This window comes from Loxodonta africana, chromosome 27 (assembly GCF_030014295.1).
Source record: "Loxodonta africana isolate mLoxAfr1 chromosome 27, mLoxAfr1.hap2, whole genome shotgun sequence".
NCBI classification, from domain to species: Eukaryota; Metazoa; Chordata; class Mammalia; order Proboscidea; family Elephantidae; genus Loxodonta; species Loxodonta africana.
Window position 1 is genome coordinate 38,773,911 of NC_087368.1, and position 21,306 is coordinate 38,795,216.

General features: G+C 48.0%; 1 protein-coding gene across 3 annotated transcripts in view; it reads left to right on the top strand.

The window, feature by feature from the left end:
• Nucleotides 1-21,306, top strand: part of MYRIP (myosin VIIA and Rab interacting protein) — a 296,021-nt gene that overhangs the window by 198,137 nt on the left and 76,578 nt on the right. For all 3 annotated transcript variants that reach the window (XM_003415694.4, XM_010595490.3, XM_010595491.3), the window contains 6 exons: nucleotides 1,111-1,188; nucleotides 5,490-5,587; nucleotides 5,813-5,893; nucleotides 8,033-8,176; nucleotides 17,013-17,166; nucleotides 20,615-21,252. In XM_003415694.4, coding sequence (XP_003415742.2) covers nucleotides 1,111-1,188; nucleotides 5,490-5,587; nucleotides 5,813-5,893; nucleotides 8,033-8,176; nucleotides 17,013-17,166; nucleotides 20,615-21,252 — 1,193 coding nt within the window. The remainder of the gene's footprint in view (nucleotides 1-1,110; nucleotides 1,189-5,489; nucleotides 5,588-5,812; nucleotides 5,894-8,032; nucleotides 8,177-17,012; nucleotides 17,167-20,614; nucleotides 21,253-21,306) is intronic.

Below are 21,306 nucleotides of genomic sequence, written 5' to 3' on the forward strand. Positions count from 1 at the left end.
TTACCATGGAATTACCACATCAACAGCTTACTTCATGAATGCCTTAGTCTACTGAACACCTACAAATACCTACAGCAAATACCTCGGGAGTTCCCACATGGGAGCCCCACGACGGCCCTTACAAGAAAGCATAGAGTGTGTTGTATGTATTGAAGGCCTGTTGCTGAGTTTGACTTAGCATCATGACATGTGCCCCTGTTTGAGCTAAGACACATACCCCATGTTTATCTCCTGAGTTCAGTCAAATAGCATTTTAACCAGCATCTAATTCAGTAATTTTTTTCAAGCTACACTCTCTGTGTAGGCTTGATCTTGGGCACTTGGAATACAATGGTTTGTTTTTTTAAAGTCACCCTCCCCACCTTCAAGGATCTCATTTGATGAATTAATATGCCAACAGAGATTGTAAAAACCCACAACTTAAAAAGCACTTAAAGCTATTTTTGCTTATCCAACTGCTCTTCCCAGGCCTGGAACTAAGATCAGCATTGTATGTTTAATCTGGAGGAGACCAGAGAAGAGCCATTGACCTTTAAGGATTGAATACCATGACTTACCTTGCCTGCCTCTGGTTCCTTGTATGTGGACTGTCTTCTCTGGAAGGGAGTGGTGACGATAGATCATTAGCTAAAGGCATCTGTGTGGATTTATGCCATGGACAGTAGCTAAACACCAGACACACAAAGTCCCATCACACTTGAGGAGAGAGTTCTCTTGTTATTCTTGTTTTCCTAATAAGGGAACTGAGACTCAGAGAGGTTAAGTAGCTTGCTCAAGGTCACATAAGTCATAATCTGCAGGGCTGGGAACTGAACCCACATCCCCAGACTTCGATCCCTTGTTCTGTCTTTCACTCCATATTGCCTCCAGAGAAGGTATCAAAAGAAGGTTGGAGGTGGGAGCAATGCTACTGCAAGGGCCACTGTGAGAGGAAAATGCTGCGGGTCAAAAGTTGTGGCATTGTTGTGGGACCCAGTGATTTCGAACACTCTTTGCAAAGCTAACTCAGCCCAGGTAGATGATGATGGTTTGTCAATTCGTGACACAGTGAACCAGGGCTCACTGAAGAGCTTTGAGATTCATTTTCCTCTCTCCCTCTCTTTTCTTTAGGAGGAAGCTTTTTGGAGGCAAACTTGGAAAACGAAAGCATTTCAGGCAGTGATTCAACATTCTACAGGCAATCAGAAGGTAAGGCTGCTTAACAGTGGCAGCTAATAAGGTGTTGGAGGAATAGAAACACCTTCAGATACTGTCGGGCCTCCCAGCTGCATCGTAACCCCTGGAGGCAGCTGTTTCTTGCTCTGTGAGATTCTCCACAGGTCTTGTCGTTGCCATCTGTGTGATCCTATCATCAAAATAGGTGAGTGTGTATATCAAGGTGTGATCCACAGGTGGGTTCACTACCGCCAAACACTTGACACTTTGCAGTCAACTACCCAAGGTTTTTCCATAATTGCAATGTAACAACCAGTCTACTTACTTGTACATCTTGTATTAAAGTATTATAAAGAATATATCATTTACTGATTAGCTTCTACTTTCTTTATACCAGTATAATAGTCCACTTATAACAGGGGTTAAAATCAAAACAAACATCCAATTTCAAATTAAAACTTTTCCATCACTTTAGCTCCTTCTCTGAAGGACTGGAAATTGATAACCAGTGCCTCCTGAGTCTCCCTCCTCTCATGGCCCCCACTCTCTGTCTCTTCTACACTCTGTACTGTTTTCTTTGGAGTTCTTCTCATGACGTTTCCATCCCCGTCATCCTTGCTGTCTGCACCTTCTCCATGGGTGACCTCAGACCATCATATGGCCTCCAGGCACCTCCATTTGCTGCTGACCTGGAAATGCTCAGTCCTGATCTTGGTGCAGAGTTCCCAACTCAGATTTCTATTCTTGCTCTTCAGGACCTGAAGATCCCACAGGGACCTTAACCTCGGGGTGTTTTAATCAAGCTCCTCAGCATCTTCAGTGCACCAATGTCTTAGTTATATAGTGCTGCTGTAACAGAAATACCACAAGAGGGTGCCTTTAACAAAGAGAAATTTATTTTCTCACAGTCTAGTAGGCTGCAAGTCCAAATTCAGGGCATCACCTCCAGGGGAAGGCTTTCTCTCTCTCTGTTGGCTCTGGAGGAAGGTCCTTCTCTTCAATCTTCCCCTGGAGGAAGAGCTTCTCTGTTCAGGAACCCTAGGTCCAAAAGACGCGCTCTGCTCCCAACACTGCTTTCTTGTTGGTATGAGGTCCCCACTCTCTACTTGCTTTCCTTTTATCTCTTGTAAGATAAAAGGTGGTGCAGGCCACACTCCAGGAAACTCCCTTTACATCGGATCAGGGATCTGACCTTAGTAGGGGTGTTACAATCCCACCCTAATCCTCTTTAACATAAATTTATAATCACAAAATGGAGGACAACCATACAATACTGGGAATCATAGCCTAAACAAGTTGACACATATTTTGGGGGAACACAATTCAATCCATGACAACCAGCAAGAGCTATCATTCCCTCGAACTCCCTTCTCACTTCCACCCAGTCACCCAAGTTCCTATCACATCTATTTCCAATTCTATCCCCTCCTTTCTGTTCTGAGGTCCATGGTCTGAGCATCTCCACCCACTACTGCCCTGTTTTAATCTCTGCGACCACCTAACTGGTCTGTTAGTCTTTGAGCCTGCTCATCCTTCGTTCGTAAACCTTGCCAGTTTTTCTCTCTGAAACACCAGCCTGAGCCTTCACTTTTCAGCAGAAGTATCTTCAGTGTTTCACGTTGCCGTCATCCAAAACTCATAAACATAAGGATGGCATCCAAAACCCTTCTGGCTTTAGCTCCAGGCTCTTGTTTCTAGGGATCTGTGGAACTTGATAACCATCCCCATTACAGGATCTACTGCTCTGCCTCGTAGCAGTGACTTTATGTGTCTGGTCCACCAATAGTTTGGAAAGTACTTGAGAGCATGGGCTCAGTTTGTTCATTGGGACCTCCCTGGGGCCCTCCACAAAGCCTAGAATGCAGGAGCTACTTGGAAAATTTTTCTTTGATTCATCAAGGATTTGTGGGGAGCTTTCCTGTGACAAATACAATGATGGGTGTCTTGAAGAAGGGAGATGGGAGATCCAGTGTGTATCTCCAGGAAGCACTTGGTATAATATGATGGTTAAGGTTGTATGACAACTTGGCTGGGCCATGATTCTCGGTGGTTTGGCATTATGTAATGATATAATTTAACAGTTACATAATGATGTGTTCATCCTCCATTTTGTGTTATAATCACTTCTATAACATGATCTGGTGTGATTAGCCAATCAATTGTAAGTTGGGAGTTTCCTCAGGGGTGTGGCCTGCATCCAGTATATATGGACATTCTGGCAAAACTTGATGGCTTGTGCTCACTCTGGATCTTGCATCTGGCTTGTCATGATCTGACCTCTGGTTCTTGGGACTTGAGCCAGTGGCCTGCCACATTGCTTGCTGATCTTGGGAATCATTGGCGTCCGCAGCCTGTGAGCCGGTAGCCTGCCGTCTTACCTGCCATTCTCAGAGGCGGTCCATGAGCCAACAGCCTGCCATCTTACCTGTCGACCTTGGATTCATCAGCCCCTGCTGCTATGTGGGTCAGGAGAAGCCTCCAGCCTGATGCCTGACCGACAGTCAGGGGTCTTAATCAGCCTCTACAAATGCGTGAACCATTTCCTTGGAGATAAATTTCTCTCTTTCTCTCTCTCTCCTTCTCTCTGTGTATCTATGTGTATATACATATATATACATGTACATCTACATATATACACTTCACTGGTTTCACTTCTCCAGGGAATCCAGCCTAAGACGTGATAACAGCATAACTTTTATAGTCTCAAGTTGTCGAAAAACCTATTATCTTTTACAGTGGGAAAACTGTGTGTTCGGTCAGCTCCCCCACAGTACGCAGAGCCCTGGGCCGGGGTGCCTCTGCACAGCTTTACCACGACTGTCATAGCCAGCCTGTGACATACTTATGCTGGCATAGCGCTGTGACCTTAACTGTGTTGATGTTTTTGTGTTTTCCAAATGCCACCTCCTGTCCACATTTGCATCTTTAGGTGTCTAAGAAGCTTGAATTTATATTTTTCATTAAATGATCGATTAATGAATTAATATTCTTAAACCCTGTCTCACTCCACAAAGAATTTGAGGCAGGTTACAGGAGATTACATGTGTTAAACAGTGTATGACTAGGAGATTATAAATGGAAACAGGAGATGGATACTGGGGAAATGGAGACCCAGGCACGTAGCCCCGTAGACCTACATCCCTGTTCCTGACATAAGTTGGCTTCTGGGGCAAACTAAGAGAAGATGATAGAAGTTCTCATTTACGAATAAGAAGCAAATATCTGGTGCCTAAAAGGAAGTAGAATTCTTCTTAGAACTTAGCTCCAAAGAGAATTTGTTACCTGTGGAAGTCCTCTGATTGGGGATCCCTCCTCCTGTTTTTTGCCATATTAAAAAATGCCTTCACCAAAAATATGATGGTGCTTTTTTAAAAAATCAAGTTAGCTTGTATTTATCTCACTTTTATGGTTAAAATCACGGTCTTTGGGGACAAAAAGTCCTCAGTTCAAGTCTCAGCTCTCTGACAGTCTCGCCGTGTAACCTTGGGCAATTCTCTCATCTGTAAAAGGATATCCATGGTACCTACTCACTGGACTGTCGGAAGGACTAAATGTGATAGTGATGTGAAACTCTCAGCCTGGGGCCCGGCACACAGTTGAGCTCAGTGAGGTTGGCCGGTGTTGTTATTACCAATACTACTGATTTAGAGTCTAAAAAAATTCTTCGGATGGATTTTGTATTTATATTAAACCATGTGCACAGCCAGGGACCTTTAGGACGTTTGATCACGATTATATGTTATAAGCACATAGATAAAACACAACCCGAGAAAGTAGATGAAGAACGTGATAACTCCTTATATTAAGTTTTTTTTTGTTCAGACATCTGGGTGCCTGGAGCTGTGCTTGGGGTTAGGATACGATAATGAATATGATCAAGCCTTGCTCTCTGAGAGTGACTGTTGGGGCAAGGGATGCAGATGGCACCCCTCTGGCTCCTGTGTGAACAAGCCAATTAGCTGTGGGAGCACCTTGGGTGGGCATCAAGCCAGGGGTGGGAGGGAGTAGGAGCAAGGTGGGGGGGGTGGAGCTGAGGTTTTTCAGAGGAGGAACCCTTGGGCCAAGGCTTGGGGTCCCAGGAACCAGCTTGATAACGGAGTCATGGGTAGACATGGTAGCTTTGAAAGAATTGCAAATAAGTCCTTGTGGCTGGGCTGGGCATGGGGTATGAATGGCGAGGGGGAGGCAGCAGGCAGGTGAGAAGGGCTTGTGTGCCAGGCTTGGAATTTATCCTGGAGCCACTGAGGGGTATAAGCAGAGGAGCTTGATGTGGAGCAGTCATTTTACTTGTCACCTCCTTTCCAGAAGTGGCCTGTGTTCTATTTCCTGTCTAGGACATAGCATGATGGACACCTTGGCTGTTGCCTTACGAGTAGCTGAAGAGGCCATTGAAGAAGCAATCTGCAAAGCAGAAGCCTACGGGGACAGCCTGGTATGGCCCTCCACTTCTCTGTGGGGGTGGGGGGCGTGGTTCAGGATCGTGCTTCCAGGAGAAAGTTCAGGTTGTAGGAAGTCAGTGTCACAACAGCCGTGCTTGAATAGAGCAATGCCCACCTGTCGCTGCATTTATGGTCAGGAGAACATGACTGGCCCTAAGAGTGACTGCTGAGTCTCCCCTACCCACCCACAGCACACGGCCATTCTGTTCCCTCTGCAGGATAAGCAGAACGAGGCCAGTTACCTGCGGGACCACAAAGAAGAGCTGACAGAGGAGCTGGCCACAACTATTCTGCAAAAGGTAGGAGGCCCTGGTGGTCCGGGGGCTGTAGTTTATCACCCTGGCCCAGATGAGCTAACGAGCAGATACGGGAAAGGTCTCAGGCACCATTTCTTCTGTGCCTTCTCCTTTTTGTCTTTTGTGCTCTGCGGGCTGTTTCTAAGCAGTATGAACTAATTGCCTTTAGGGATTGAGCTAGTGGGCAAGGAATCAGGAGCTCAGCACAAACCTGGTTACTTATTGGCTTCCTGTTCCCTAGGTCTCTTGGGCTGTGTGTGTGTGTGTGTGTGTGTGTGTGTGTATACGCATGCACGCACACACATGCATGCATCTGTTGGATGGTATTCCCTTCCCACACTTCCTAAACAGTCTCTTACTGAAGAGGCTTGACAGTCACCCCACTACCTCCATGCCCCAAGCTGTGCCTTTAAATAGTGTATCAGTTCATTGCTGTGAGTAAACAGCCACTCCAAAACTCCATGGCTTTAAACAAGGATCATTTTTTTCTCACTCATGCATCTGTGCAGCTGATCTAGGCTGGGACCTGGCAGGAGGATCTGCTTTGAGCTGTGGTTGGGATCAGGTGTGCTGCAGCGTGTTCGTTTAGGGCCTAAACGGGGGTGCATCAGATATTTTGTCATGGAAGAAGCACAAGGGAGCAGGAAGAAGCTCCCCTAAGGCCTCGGCTCGGCCCCGACACAGTTACCTACTCCCTCACCTTGGCTTGGCCCCGACACAGTTACCTACTCCCTCCTCACATTTCATTGGCCAAAGCAAACCACATGGTTGAGCTCAAAGCCCAGGGGCGGGAGAGACTACTCCCCCTGTGCTGGGTGGGATGGCCCAGTCACATGGCAAAGGGCTAGGTACAGGTTGTGTTGACAAAGTGGGGCCCATTATCCTGTCTACAACAGTCATCCCTATTAGCCAGAGTAATTCACACCCCTTTCATGTGCCAAACACGTCCACCCTATCTAAAGACCCCCAGGTGTCTCATCCAGTCATAGTCCCAAGTGTGTTCTCTCCAGATCCAGCTCCCTTCCTGCTGGAGACCTGTCAACCAGACAAACACATTGTCTGCCCCACATACCCAACATACAAGGTTGGAATAGGGACAGGGAGAGAGCATGAAACCCACCTACTGGCAAAGGGGAATAGGAGGCAGAGGTGGTCACTGGTCCATGGTAGTCCTAAAATCCCACTGGGCAAATGTGCCAGGTCCTTGCTTTGGAGGTGGGGACATGCTTGATTAGACCCCAGCCCTGTTGCTAGGCGGCAGGTCAGTGCTCTCCTCAGCTCCTGGCCTTCCTTTTCATCTTCCAGTCTGGTCTAAAACAACACTGAAGAGCGTGCGCTTCCTGGTGGTTCAGCGTTTTCTCAGCTGCTTTCTGCCTGTAGGAACTTGGGAGGCCAGAGACCTAGGAAAACAGACTCACTAAGTCCAAACAGCCATGGCCGACAAGTGATGCAAATGACCTTAATATCCCTGGTGACTCTTGGGCTTCCAGATTCTTCCTAACGTCAGGATTTGGAGCCAGAGACTCCGGGTTTGAGATCCAGGCCTATTGTTTATGAGCCGTGTGACCTTCGTGGTATCTTAACCTCTCTGTGCCTGTACCCTCACCTGTCAAGTGGGGAGAACTCTAGCGTGTAACTGTTAGAATCGTCTTGAGGACACCTAAAACAGAATCTGACATGCAGTAGGCATTTAATAAGTAGAAGACGTTAACATCATAAAAGTGAGGATCATTTACAAAATGTGAAGTGCCACGGGGGAGTCTCTGTATGGTGCAAACAGTTAAGTGCTAGACTACTAGCCTAAAGGTTGGCAGCTTAAACCCACCCAGAGACACCGCGGAAGACAGGCCTGGTAATCTGCTTCCAAAAGGTCACAGCCTTCAGAATCCTAAGGAGCAGTTCTACTCTGCACACGTGGGGTCGCCATGAGTCAGAGTCACCTGAACAGCACCAACACAACGGAAGCGCTGTAGCAATGTTTGAGGCCCTGGTCGTATTGTTTTATCAGGCAGATCTGAAACGGGCTGGTAGCCCATTAAAACTAAACTCTAAGTGGAAGAGTCCCAGTGATGGTCCCAGCTACTCCATCTAGCCCCAGGGGCCTCTTTAATAACATACCTTTGTCACCTGCCCCCTCGACAGATCATAAGGAAACAGAAGAGCAAAAGTGAGCAGCAAGCGGAAGAAGAGCCGGCGTGGCCACGGCCCCGGAGCTGCAGTATGAAGGCAGCTGATGAGGGGACCACAGCTTTCCCAGGAGGCCAGCGAGCGTCCACCACCCTCTGGGTGAGTCCCGAGCAACACTGGCCCACCCCGCTCAGATGTCCTGCATGTGCGCAGGTCAGAGCTGGTCTCCGTATAGAGATGGGGACACCGTGGTCACCCATCTGTGGTGGACTCACCTGCCACTGGGCAGCATAAAGTTTTCTAAAGGGCAGGAGAGACTGAGAGAAGGGTGTGTGTGTGAGCGGGGCAGGGAGCAGTGAGAGAATAAACACAGGACATACGGACTACTGAAGGCTGTGGAGCTGGGTATTTACACAGAGACAAATTTAGGAAAAACAAAAATGCCCATAGGCTGCGTTTTTTTAGTATAATTTTTTATTGTAGTAAAAAAAAAAAAAATTGCCATCAAGTCTATTCCAACTTACAGCAGCCCTATAGGGCAGAGTAGAACTCCCCCATAGAGTTTCCAAGTAGCACGTGGTGGATTCAAACTGCCGACTTTTTGGTTAGCAGCCAAACTCTTAACCACTATGCCACCAGGGTCTCGCTGACCTACAAACCATGGGGGGCCCCAACCCTGTGGTCTCCTGGCAATGCATCCCCCTTTTTTCTCTTTAATTCTCCAATGGCCTGGACACCTTCGGCACCTTATACAGGGTCTCAGAACCCTGCAGGCCCCACTACTTGGGCTTGATCACAAAACCCAAACCCAAATATCCATCCCCATGCAGACAGTTTCCCGTCCAGTCTCTTAAAAGAAAGTCCAGTTGTTCCCTTTTTAATTTCCTCCCTTACTGTGTGGCTTTCTGCCAGTAAGGTGGAGGAGGTCAGTGCAGCCAGCTTTCAAAGCCCTCAGCACAGGGGTGGTTATTCATTTAAAACCTGCCTCTCTTGGCACATGCACATAAAAAGCCATCTCTGTAGTAATGTGGTGATGCTGCTGCGGATAAGGACAGTGACAGCAGAGCTCAGACGCTGACGCCCTGCTGACCACTGAGTCCCTCCTGCCCTTGGCCTTTCTCCGTTTCCCTCTGCCTGCCTTCTCTTTGTTGTTTCCTCCCTCACATTTCCCCTCTCGTCTATCTCTCCTCTCTCTCTCTCCTTCTATCTCTCTCCGTCTCTGTGTCTCTCCCCTCTCTCTCTCTTCTCTCCCACTCTCCTCTCTCGTCTCTCTGTCTCTCCTCTCTCTCTCCCATCTCTCCCACCTCTTTCTCATCTCTCTCTTTTGTTTCTCTCTCTCTCTCTCTCTGAAATGCCTATACACAGAAATAAAGTTTTTTTTTTTATTGTTGTAATTGTTGGGTTGAATTTAACGGCTTTATCTGATCCTTAAGGAACCCTGGTGGCGCAGGGGTTAAAGTCCTTGGCTGCCAACTGAAAGGTCAGCAGTTCGAACCTACCAGCAGGTCCGTGGGAGACAGATGTGACCGTCTGCTTCTGTAAAAAGATTTACAACCTTGGAAACCATATGGGGAAGCTCTCCTCTGTCCTGTAGGGTCACTATGAGTCGGAATGGACTGGACAGCAGTAGGGGGTTTGGGTGTGATCCTAAAAATACAAAGCATAGCCATGTCTTAGTTGTCTATTCATAAATCAAAACCAAACCTGTTGCCAGCAAGTTGATTCCAAGTAATAGTGACCCTATAGGACAAAGTAGAACCGCCCCATAGGGTTTATACGGCTATAAATCTTTACAGAAGCAGACCGCCACATCTTTCTCCCACAGAGCAGCTGATGGGTTCAAACCACCAACTTTTTGGTTAGAAGCCGAGCACTTGATCATTGTGCCACCAAGGCTCCTTGTCTGTTCACACAGCCCTCTAATATTGAACCCTTTGCCCAAAAAACCTTGATACTTAAAAACGTTCTTATCTCCCTGTTTCATATTGTGGGCTCTTTGAGAGCAAAGACCCTATCTCAAAGCCATGGTCAGTGCCTCAGCGAGCCGTTCCAAGAGGTATGGGTAGAACACGTGGCTGCTGCCAACGTGGAGGGTGCAGGACTGCAAAGGAAGGTATGACAAAGGTAACGTTACGCCCAAAGCTTCAGAGCCAGCTGGTTCGCAGGACAGTCCCTGCTGGTTGGAGTACCGCTAGCCAGGAGCGCATTGTTCCCTGGCTGTCAGCAGTGGCTGTCAGCTTCAGCACCAAGAGGGCATTGACTACGGCCACTCAGACCCAAGCTCACACCCCGCCTCTACCTGACCACTGTGCTTTGGGCAAGTTATTAACCCTTCTGGGCCTCCTTTTAGTCGTCTGTACCCACTCAGATTATGAGAGTGGATACATTGCACTGAAGCAGTGATAACAAACAACAAAAAGAAGTTACCATCCACTCAATTCCATCTCCTGGCCATGTGTTATGGACTGGAACTACCATAGGGTTTTCTTGGCTGTGATCTTTACCGAAGCAGATCACCCAGCCTTTCTTTTGTGGCATGGGTAGATTCAAACAGCCAACCTTTAGGTTAATAAAACCAAAACCAAACCCGTCGCGGTCGAGTCGATTCTGATTCATAGCAACCCTATGGGATAGAGTAGATCTGCCCTGTAGGGGTTCCAGGAGCAGCTGGTGGGTTCGAACAGCCAACCTTTTGGTTAGCAGCCGAGCTCTTAACCACTGTGCTACCAGGGTTAATAGTCAACTGCAAACCATCAGTGCCACCCAGGGATCTGGGCTGAATAAATGCCATTGTATTACAGTGGTTAATATTCATTGAGTGCTTTCTGTGTGCCGTGATACTACCCCTTTACATGAGGAAACTGAGGCTTAGGTCCCACAGGCAGCAAGAGGAGGAGCTGGCATCGACCCGACACCTAACGCATCTTCCATTAGTTAGTACCTGAAGAGGTAAGATGCCACACCAGTTTGGAAGCTCAGATTCCCAAGTCGACCTTTACAAGGCTTTGCTGGCATGCTAACATCTTGACCCGTGGACTCCATCAGCCATTCCCAGACCATGTGCATAGAGGTGCAGCCACCGTTAACTCAGGCCAGCCCTTCCAGACGTCACTGGCCCTGCTGCTTCCTAGGTCCCTCGGGTGGCTAAGAGGGAGAGAAGGAAAGCAAAGACTGTAGATTGGGAAGAAAGGGTGGGCATACAGGGTCCATCCAAAGTAATGAGCAAACAATGTGCTCAAGTAATCCTGTCACTTTCCAGGAGCCAAATAAGATTGGACTAGCTGGTGAGTAAACCCTGGCGGTGTAGTGGTTAAGTGCTATAGCTGCTAACCAAAAGGTCGGCAGTTCGAATCCGCCGGGCGCTCCTTGGAAACCCTATGGGGCAGTTCTACTCTGTCCTATAGGGTTGCTATGAGTCGGAATCGGCGCAGTGGGTTTGGTTTTTTGGTTTTGGGTGAGTAAAAGCATTGTTGTGGCACCATCTGCTGGGCTCCATGATCATCGCAATGAATTTGTGGCAAAACCAAGTCTGGGTCCCAGAACTGTGGCTTTTCTGCCATGTCTGGAAACGGGCAGGCAATGTCCTGAAACCTTTTGGAGACAGTTTTGTTGGACCTTTTATGACTTTCAGGTTGTAGTTTTTAGTACGAAGCAGTAGTTTACTGACACCCCCAACTCTCATGAAAAACACAGACCTTGTCTTCCCTGTTGGGACAGGAGAGGGGTTTTCATGTGTTGGTCTTAGATTTTGTAGGTGGTGAGAGAAACATTTTTCTCCCATAGAAATGGCCCCCAGACATCTTCTACAGACACACATATACACACATAAAATATTGTTTGAGCCAGTGGAAAATTAAATATTAAATATTGTTTATTCCCTTTTTAAAACAGGAATTTACTTATTTATAGTGAGAAGCATGTAAATATGAAAAGGAAAACCAGGGGATAGAAAATGGCTTATATGAGGCTGCAATAATACTACATCTAGCAGAGCAACTGGGCTGTCGGCTCACTATAGGCCAAAACTGTGTTTTAAGTCCGGCAAATTCAACCACAAACTTGGGACCTAAAAAGTCATCCCTGCCTTCAGGAAGATCACAGTCCATGGTAGAGTTGACCAGTCAGTGTATAACCATACCAGAGCACGGAAAGACCCCTGTGATCACACAGAGGGGAACCTCACCCAGACCAGGGTGGGAGGAGTACCAACGGTATGTCCTGCTTAATACATGGGAGATTTTCATAGAATGATTTTTTTCCTTCATTTTTGATCATTTCACTTGCCAATAGGCCATCAGCTGTGACCTCTGACCTCTCTGATAACCATTCATTATCCATTAAGGGTTTAGTTGACCTTGGTTTTTGTCAAGCTGCATCATGAGAGCGTCTCAGGACCAGGGGCCAGATCCGTGCTTGCTGTGCCCACTGAGTGAAGGAAGCCACACTCGGCTGGAAGCACTTGCCATGTGTGTTAGCTTCCTCTCCTCCAAGTGTGACCTTACCCTCCATGATGTAAGCGGGGCGGGCTGATTTTTGTTTCTTTCTCTTGCCCCCCAGTTTTATCCAAGAGGCTTTTAAAAAAAAAAAAAATTGAAGCACTTCTGAAAGTCCGTCCTGTAACCAACCCCGAATCCCATTCACTGCCACAGCAAACTTCGGTTGGTTTTCAACACTGTACCAGTTACTGTGCCGGGGGCTAGTGTGTCACCATTGACAGGATATCATCCCTGCCCTCAGTTGCTCAGAGTCTAGTGGGGGCATTGGGCAAGAAGAAAAGTGTTTGCTATAGAGTTCAGGGAAGCACAAATGAGCATGGGGGAAGCCTAGAACCCCAAGCCCAGCCTGGGTAGGGGCAATCAGTGAGCTTTTCAGCCACCCCACAGGAGAAAGATATGGCAGTCTCCTTCTGTAAAGGTTTACAGTCTTAGAAACCCTATGGTACAGTTCTACTCTGTCTTATAGGGTCGCTATAAGTCAGAGTCGACTTGATGGCAGGAGGTTAAGATGGGGAGAGCTTGCTCATGGTTGGGCTGCATTAGCCTGTGACCAGTACATGGAAAAGATTGACCACTGGTCCACGTTAGCCTGCGGCCAGTACATTGGAAAGGTTGACCATTGTTCCGCGTTAGCCTGTGACCAGTACATTGGAAGGGTTGACCACTGGTCCACGTTAGACTGTGACCAGTACATTGGGAGGGTTGACCACTGGTCCACGTTAGCCTGTGACCAGTACATTGAAAAGATTGACCACTGGTCCACGTTAGCCTGTGACCAGTACATTGGACAGGTTGACCATTGTTCCGCGTTAGCCTATGGCCAGTACATTGGATGGGTTGACCACTGGTCCGCGTTAGCCTGTGACCAGTACATTGGAAGGGTTGACCATTGTTCTGCGTTAGCCTGTGACCAGTACATTGGAAGGGTTGACCACTGGTCCACGTTAGACTGTGACCAGTACATTGGAAGGGTTGACCGCTGGTCCATGTTAGCCTGTGACCAGTACATTGGAAGGATTGACCATTGGGCCACATCAGCATGTGACCAGTACATTGGAAGGATTGACCATTGGGCTGTGTTAGCCTGTGACCAGTACATTGGAAGGATTGACCACTGGCCCACGTTAGCCTGTGACCAGTACATTGGAAGGATTGACCATTGGGCCACGTTAGCCTGTGACCAGTACATTGGAAGGCTTGACCATTGGGCCACATTAGCCTGTGACCAGTACAATGGAAGGATTGACCACTGGTCTGCGTTAGCCTGTGACCAGGACGTTGGAAGGGTTAACCATTGTTCTGCGTTAGCCTGTGACCAGTACATTGGAAGGATTGACCACTGGCGCATGTTAGCCTGTGACCGGTACATTGGAAGGATTGACCATTGGGCCACGTTAGCCTGTGACCAGTACATTGGAAGGCTTGACCATTGGGCCACATTAGCCTGTGACCAGTACAATGGAAGGATTGACCACTGGTCTGCGTTAACCTGTGACCAGGACGTTGGAAGGGTTAACCATTGTTCCGCGTTAGCCTGTGACCAGTACATTGGAAGGATTGACCACTGGCGCATGTTAGCCTGTGACCAGTACGTTGGAAGGATTAACCACTGGTCTGCATTAGCCTGTGACCAGTACGTTGGAAGGGTTGACCACTGGGCCATGTTAGCCTGTGACAAGTACATTAGAAGGGTTGACCACTGGTCCACGTTAGCCTGTGACCAGTACATTGGAAGAATTGACCATTGGGCCACGTTAGCCTGTGACCAGTACATTGGAAGGTTTGACCATTGGGCCATGTTAGCCTGTGACCAGTACATTAGAAGGATTGACCATTGGGCCATGTTCGCCTGTGACAAGTACATTGGAAGGGTTGACCACTGGTCCACGTTAGCCTGTGACCAGTACATTGGAAGGTTTGACCATTGGGCCACGTTAGCCTGTGACCAGTACATTGGAAGGATTGACCACTGGTTTGCGTTAGCCTGTGACCAGTACGTTGGAAGGGTTGACCATTGTTCCGCGTTAGCCTGTGACCAGTACATTGGAAGGATTGACCATTGGGCCGTGTTAGCCTGTGACCAGTATATTGGAAGTATTGACCACTGGCCCACGTTAGCCTGTGACCAGTACGTTGGAAGGATTAACCACTGGTCTGCATTAGCCTGTGACCAGTACGTTGGAAGGGTTGACCATTGGGCCATGTTAGCCTGTGACCAGTACATTAGAAGGATTGACCATTGGGCCATGTTCGCCTGTGACAAGTACATTGGAAGTACTGACCACTGGCCTACGTTAGCCTGTGACCAGTACATTCAAGGATTGACCACTGGTCTGCATTAGCCTGTGACCAGTACATTGGAAGGGTTGACCACTGGTCCACGTTAGCCTGTGACCAGTACGTTGGAAGGGTTGACCATTGGGCCATGTTCGCCTGTGACAAGTACATTGGAAGGGTTGACCACTGGTCCACGTTAGCCTGTGACCAGTACATTGGAAGGTTTGACCCTTGGGCCGTGTTCGCCTGTGACCAGTACATTGGAAGGATTGACCGTTGGGCCATATTAGCCCAAGGTTTGGTAGAAGAGGTGGTATTGAAGCCCAAGTACAGCTGGACTCCTGAATCCAGCTCCAAACCACTCCTGTCCTGCCCACAGAGGCTGGCGAGAGCTCTCCTGTTATCTCTGATCCTAAGTACCTGTGGTGGGCCAGGAAGAAAGTTGCAGAGATGAGTGCATTTCTCAGTGGGACAGAAGGCATGGGGCTGTTAGCTTAGAGCTTGGCCAGCAGGTGGAGGTGGATTGCCTGGGGAACCTGAGTTAAATACAGCAGCATTTTGCTTAGTATTTTAGAGTCACAGATGCCTTCAGTGGCTTTATGAATATACTTTTCCGCTCTTCAGTTTATCGATATAAAAAGAGCAAAATAAATAACCAGTACAAGATAATTTCATTGTTGAATAGACGAATGTTGTATATATTTTTACAATAAAAAAGAAAAAATAGGTAATTCAGCAAAAAAAAAAAAAAAGAAAAAGATAATTTTATTAAGTGACAAAGGGAAAAATTAGACTCTCCCCGTTGGATAAAATTCTCTGTATGTCACATTTGTGCTTCATAATAAGATACAACTCAGATATGTTTTCTGTCAGTCATCTGAATCCCCATTTCTACTACTACTCCTTGGGTTTGAGCTCCTCCCCCCCCTTCCTTTAATGCAGGGGCTAAACTGGAATACGTTGTAATAGTTCTAGGTTTGCAGATGGGGCATATTTGACTCACCTATCTCTTATAGCACTCAAGTTGTGTCATAGCTTCCTATTTACACTGCTAAAACTCTCCCAGCTGCAGGTCTCTAAGGGGAAGGCTTGTATTTTTGCATCCCCTAGAACAGTTTATCACACACAGTTGGCCCGTAAAAAATACTGGCTGGTCAGGGAACATCTAGGTCAATTGGCATAACAAAGTTTACTAAGAAAATGTTCTGTATCCCACTTTGGTGAGTGGCATCTGGGGTCTTAAAAGCTACCAAGTGTCCATCTAAGATGCATCAATTGGTCCCAACCCACCTCTGGAGCAAAGGAGAAGGAAGAACAGCAAAGACACAAGGAAGATATTAGCCCAAGAGACAAAAAAGACACATAAACCAGAGACCCATCAGCCTGAGGCCAGAAGAACTAGACGGTGCCCAGCTACCACCAACGACCACCCTGACAGGGAACACAACACAGTCCCTGACAGAGCAGGAGAAAAGTGGGATGCAGAACTCAAATGCACGTAAAAAGATCAGACTTAATGGTCTGAATGATACTAGAGGAACCCCAGAAGACGTGGCCCCTGGACCTTCTGTAACCCAGAACTAAAACCATTCCCGAAGCCAACTCTTCAGGCAAAGATTAGACTGGACTATAAAACATAAAATAATACTCGTGAAGAGTGTGCTTCTTAGTTCAAGTAGATACACAAGACTAAATGGGCAGCTTCTGTCTGGAGCCGAGATGAGAAGGCACAAAGGGTCAGGAGCTGGTTGAATGGACACAGGAAATGCAGGGTGGAAAGGGGGAGTGTTGTCACGTTATATTGATAGCCTTTTAGGGTCACATAACATGGTGCATATAAATTTTGGTACGAGAAACTAACTTGAGCTGAAACTTTCACCTAAAGCATAATAAAAAAAAATTTTTTAAAGAGCCAAAAAAAATAAAACTGTCTGGGTGAGTGGCTGGGTGAGTAGGAGCCCCATGAGAGCTGGCTACTGTCAGACTCCACTGCACTGTTTCTAGCAGGCCTGGCCAGCTTGCTGTGGAATTAGCAGGGGGCCATCTGTGTCCTTACAATTTGTTATGTACTGATTTGCAGCTTTTAAGTGTCCACATGAGAAGCGTGAGCCCATTAAACGTGTTTTCTCTACACCCCACAGCGTCCACCCCAAAAGCTGAAGGCATTCTTCCCAGTGATTGTGCCTTTTGAGTTAACTCCTTTCCCCCTTTCATTTCCACAGCGGTCCCAGTCTGCCTGCCTGCTCACCGGAGAAGATGCCCTGAAGACCCCTTTCCAGGAGGGGGCCTGGCGGCAGCTGTGGAAACAGAGCCAGCACCCGAGGGAGGAGCCCGCCTTGTCCAGCTGGAAGAGCATGGACAGGCTGGACGAAACAAGTAACTGTTTTATGCAGCGCCTAGTAGGTCTGTGGGTTCACAGTGCTGTCCAGAGGTTTCTTGGCTATTGCTTGGCTGGTCAGCTCTTCCTCCCATATGTCAGAATTGGTATGTGCCCACTTGGGGCAGCTGAGCCACTGAGTCACATGGCCTCTAGCACAGCACACGGTGTTATAATGTGGTCGTGTTTTGTGCCTGGGAAGTTTGCCTCGTTGCAGAGGAGAAATTAAAGCTCTTGACATGTCCTCGGTGTTCCCTGTGCTCTGCTGAGAACGCTCGGGCAGTGGGGTTCTGGGCAGGGTATTACAATCCCTCAGCTCCACAGCCGCACGCCAGCTACCAGTTTAAGGTGGACTGAGAGCTTGAGTCCTTGTAGTCCAGGAACCCATGACTGAGAAGTACAGCTGCCCACCCCAACCCAGACCCCCACCCGGACCCCCAGTCCAGGCCTGGTTCTCTCCCCGCCCGGATGCACATACTGTCTAATGGAAGCTGGGTGCGTTTGTCCTCACATGAAGACGTCATTAACAGCGTTCTCAGTCCCTGTTACGTGTCAGATCTAGACAACAACAACCACAGATTAGCAGTAAAGCATCCACACTTAGAAATATGCTTGTAAAGACTGTGCATCATCTCTATTCTGTAAGGGAAAAGACTTAACCAACAGCTACGTAAACAGAATCCGTTATTATCACAGTATAATCAAAAAACATCAAGTTTTTTTTAAGAAGTCCTTCTGAAGATTTTCCAGAAAAGATCATTTCCGTGTTGACATTTTATTGTCTATCAGTGGAAACCACCGTCCATGACATTGCAGAGGCGCTGTGAGCAGATGAAATTTTTATTTATTTATTTATTTTTATGGTTTTGGTTTTTAAAGTGCGTTCTTCCTTTCTAGGCGTGGCTTTCTTTCCCCCGCTGCCCAGCGTATTTATATCCATCCATCCATTTTATCTCTCTATCCCTCCATCTCTCTTTTTCTGTCTCCCTGGATTGCAAAGTCCCACACGAAAGGGCCTCTTAGATTCCACAGGACGTATGAGAGTATCGCATAACAGGTCTTCAATAAACAATAATAACCAGCTTTTTCAAGTCACTTCATCTATGCTTCACCGTCTCATTTATTCTCCAGCAGGGTTGCTAAGCACTGCCGTTATCTTGTTTGGCAGGTAAGAGCAGGCAGAGAGGTCCGGTGACTTGTCCAAGATGCCATAGCTAACATGAACAGACCTGGTCCGCAAATCCGAACATCATGACATCACGACTCCAATTCTGCATGAAAATAAATGTTCTCCCACCGTAAAAAAAAAAAATCAAAGTTTAGACTTACAAACTGTTACATTTGGAGGGTATCACACAAACTTCTAAAAGATACTCCATTTCATGAAATATTTCCCCACTGGATTATAAGCATTCCATGAATTTGCAAAGGATTTTGGTCTTCAAAACACGGTTTTGTGAACAATTTTATGGAAAACTAAGCATGCCTGTGTAATTTATCAATTGCCTGTAAACATAAAACTGCCCAACAGCATCACAAGAAAGACTGGACGCATCCCTGAGGATGCAGATTGAAACAAACAAAAAGCACACATGTAGAAAACCGCGGGTTTTCTGAGGAACGCTCAGTCCTGGACCTGCTAACATGCCTGTGCCAACCAGAGGTCTTGAGGGATGCCTGGTACATTTCCAAAAAAGACCAAACTAGCTGGCTACAAGTCCATTCCGACTCATGACACAGGTCTACTCTGCAACACGTGGGGTCGCCCTGTGTGTCTCTGGTATGTTTCACAGGAAACACATTACTCCTGGGAGTGTTCCTCAGCCTCAGCAGAGCAAAAACATACAGCAGAGGAGACCAGAGATGGAGATCGTCTTAGAAGGTTGATGTCCGCTGGGCTCTTTGGAACAGCTCTGTTTGTGCCTCAGGGGAAAGGTTGAGTCCACGGTGTGGTCAGCCTTAGGGACATGGTGGGTCAGGTAAACTACAGCAACTCCACTTCCGGTCTTGACAGCATCTGGGACAGTTAATGGGCTTTCCCAAAACACCTTTTCACTTTACAGAACTTGATTGTGCACTCACTGTATGACAGCTGGGGAAATAAAGATCAGTTTAGACCCAGTCCCTGCTCTCAAGTTGCTCACCTAGAGTTGTCCACACGTAGGAGAGGAAATGGTCCCTTCCAAGCCCTGGGCCCCCAGTACTCAACCCAAAGCAGCCCTGCAGTATTTCTGGTTAGGAAATTTAAAAATTAAACAAAACAACAGCTTCTGCTGGCAACTGCTATGCTTGAGGCCACAGGGCTGAGCCAAGTACCCATTGCTAAAGGAGACACCACGTGTCTTACTCCCCTGCCAGGCACATGGGCACAAAACATTTTCTTGTTTGCCTTAAGCAAAAACAAGGTAAAGCAACTGTCACACCTGCATGTAGGTCAGCCCTCGGGGCCTAGCCACCAGTCAGCACCTGCATGTGGGTCAGCCCTCGGGGCCTAGCCACCAGTCAGCACCTGCATGTAGGTCAGCCCTCGGGACCTAGCCACCAGTCAGCACCTGCATGTAGGTCAGCCCTCGGGGCCTAGCCACCAGTCAGCACAGATGCTCTGGGCAGACCTGTGTCCAGTTCAGGCCAGTCCAGAACCATGACTGCAGACTGAGATTCGCTCTGGGCTGCCCTGGCACCATGCTGCATAGTTGGCCGGGGACTTTCATGGGACAGCCTATGACCAAGAGCTGTCTTGCAGTCAGAGAGAGAATGTGCCCCATCCCAGCTTTACCAGTTACAGGCTGTGACCTTTGACAAGTTATTTAACTTTGTTATCTTTGTTCCCTCATCTGTAAAGTGAGATTGGAAGTACCAGCCTCTTTCTGCCTCACATCCTTTCCAAATGGAGGTATATGCCTTGAGCTAAAAATAAACTTACATACCCATTTCACAAGGCTGTTGTGAGATCTGTAAAACGGCCAAGGGCAGGATTTTTTAACATCCTTGCCTACAAACCATAGCCCTTTGAGGTAGGCTAGGCCGGTAGTAAAGTTATCTCCTGTCCAAAGAAGGGTAACTGAGAATCCAAGAGACAAAACCATCGCCCACGATTAAAGAACTAGAACCTAGAGCTGCCAACTGCAGACCTGTCTTCTCCATCCAAGCCAGCTTAGAGTGAGATGGTTTTGAGGAGACTGAGGTGGCCATCTGCCCAGGTGGACATGAAATAATAGCTGGGTATCCAAGTTCCTCTCCATCTGTGAAGCTCTGGGGGACCTGTGAGGCCTTAAGAAACTTCTTGGGGCCCTTTAAACTCTAACCTCCGATTAGGTGTGTCTTTCTGGTCTTCCTACAGGCAGCTGCTCCCTAACACCCCACAAGCCAGTCATAGGGAAGGAGGCAGGTGGAAGCCCACCTTGCCCTAAGGTGATAACAAACCCTTTCTGGTTTCTCCCACCACAGACCTGGCCCCAGTTTTGCAGAGCCCTGACGGGAACTGGATGACCCTGAAGGATGGCACTCCACCTCCCACCCGCCTGTTATCTAAACCTAAGAGTGGAACATTCGAGGCCCTGGAGGCCACATCTAGCGTGGTGTCTGCCTACGAAGAGATGGGCTCTGACAGTGAGGAGGACTTTGATTGGAGCGAGGCCTTGCGTAAGCTGTGCCCAGGACCCCAGGGCCTGCTCCGAAACCCCCAACCTCAGCTCACACAGGCCGGAGGCCCTGACCAAGGCCCTTCAGCTGCCTCCCTCTCCTCCGTGCTCTCCCCCAACCCTGAGGGTATGTGCTCAGACTCCGAGACCTCCTCAGCGGGCTCTTCCCGGGAAGCTGGGCACCAGGCCAGATTGTCCTGGCTGCAGAGGAAGCCCCCTAGGAACCCCACAGCAGAGAAGATGCGCCTTCAGGGAGAGCTGGACGTGAACTTCAACCCCCAGGCAGCCAGTGGGGAGACCTCAGACAGCAGCGAGCCTGAGGAGGCCCCACATACCACAGATCGGCGGGCCCGGAGGTGGAGAAGAGCCCGGGTGGGCTCAGAAGAGCCAAGCAAGGAACCGTCTTCCCCCAACGCCCATCCCCAGGATCTGGACTCGCATCAGGTAACAGAACTGCATGTGTGCAAGCCCGTATGCAGATACACACACTTTCCAGGT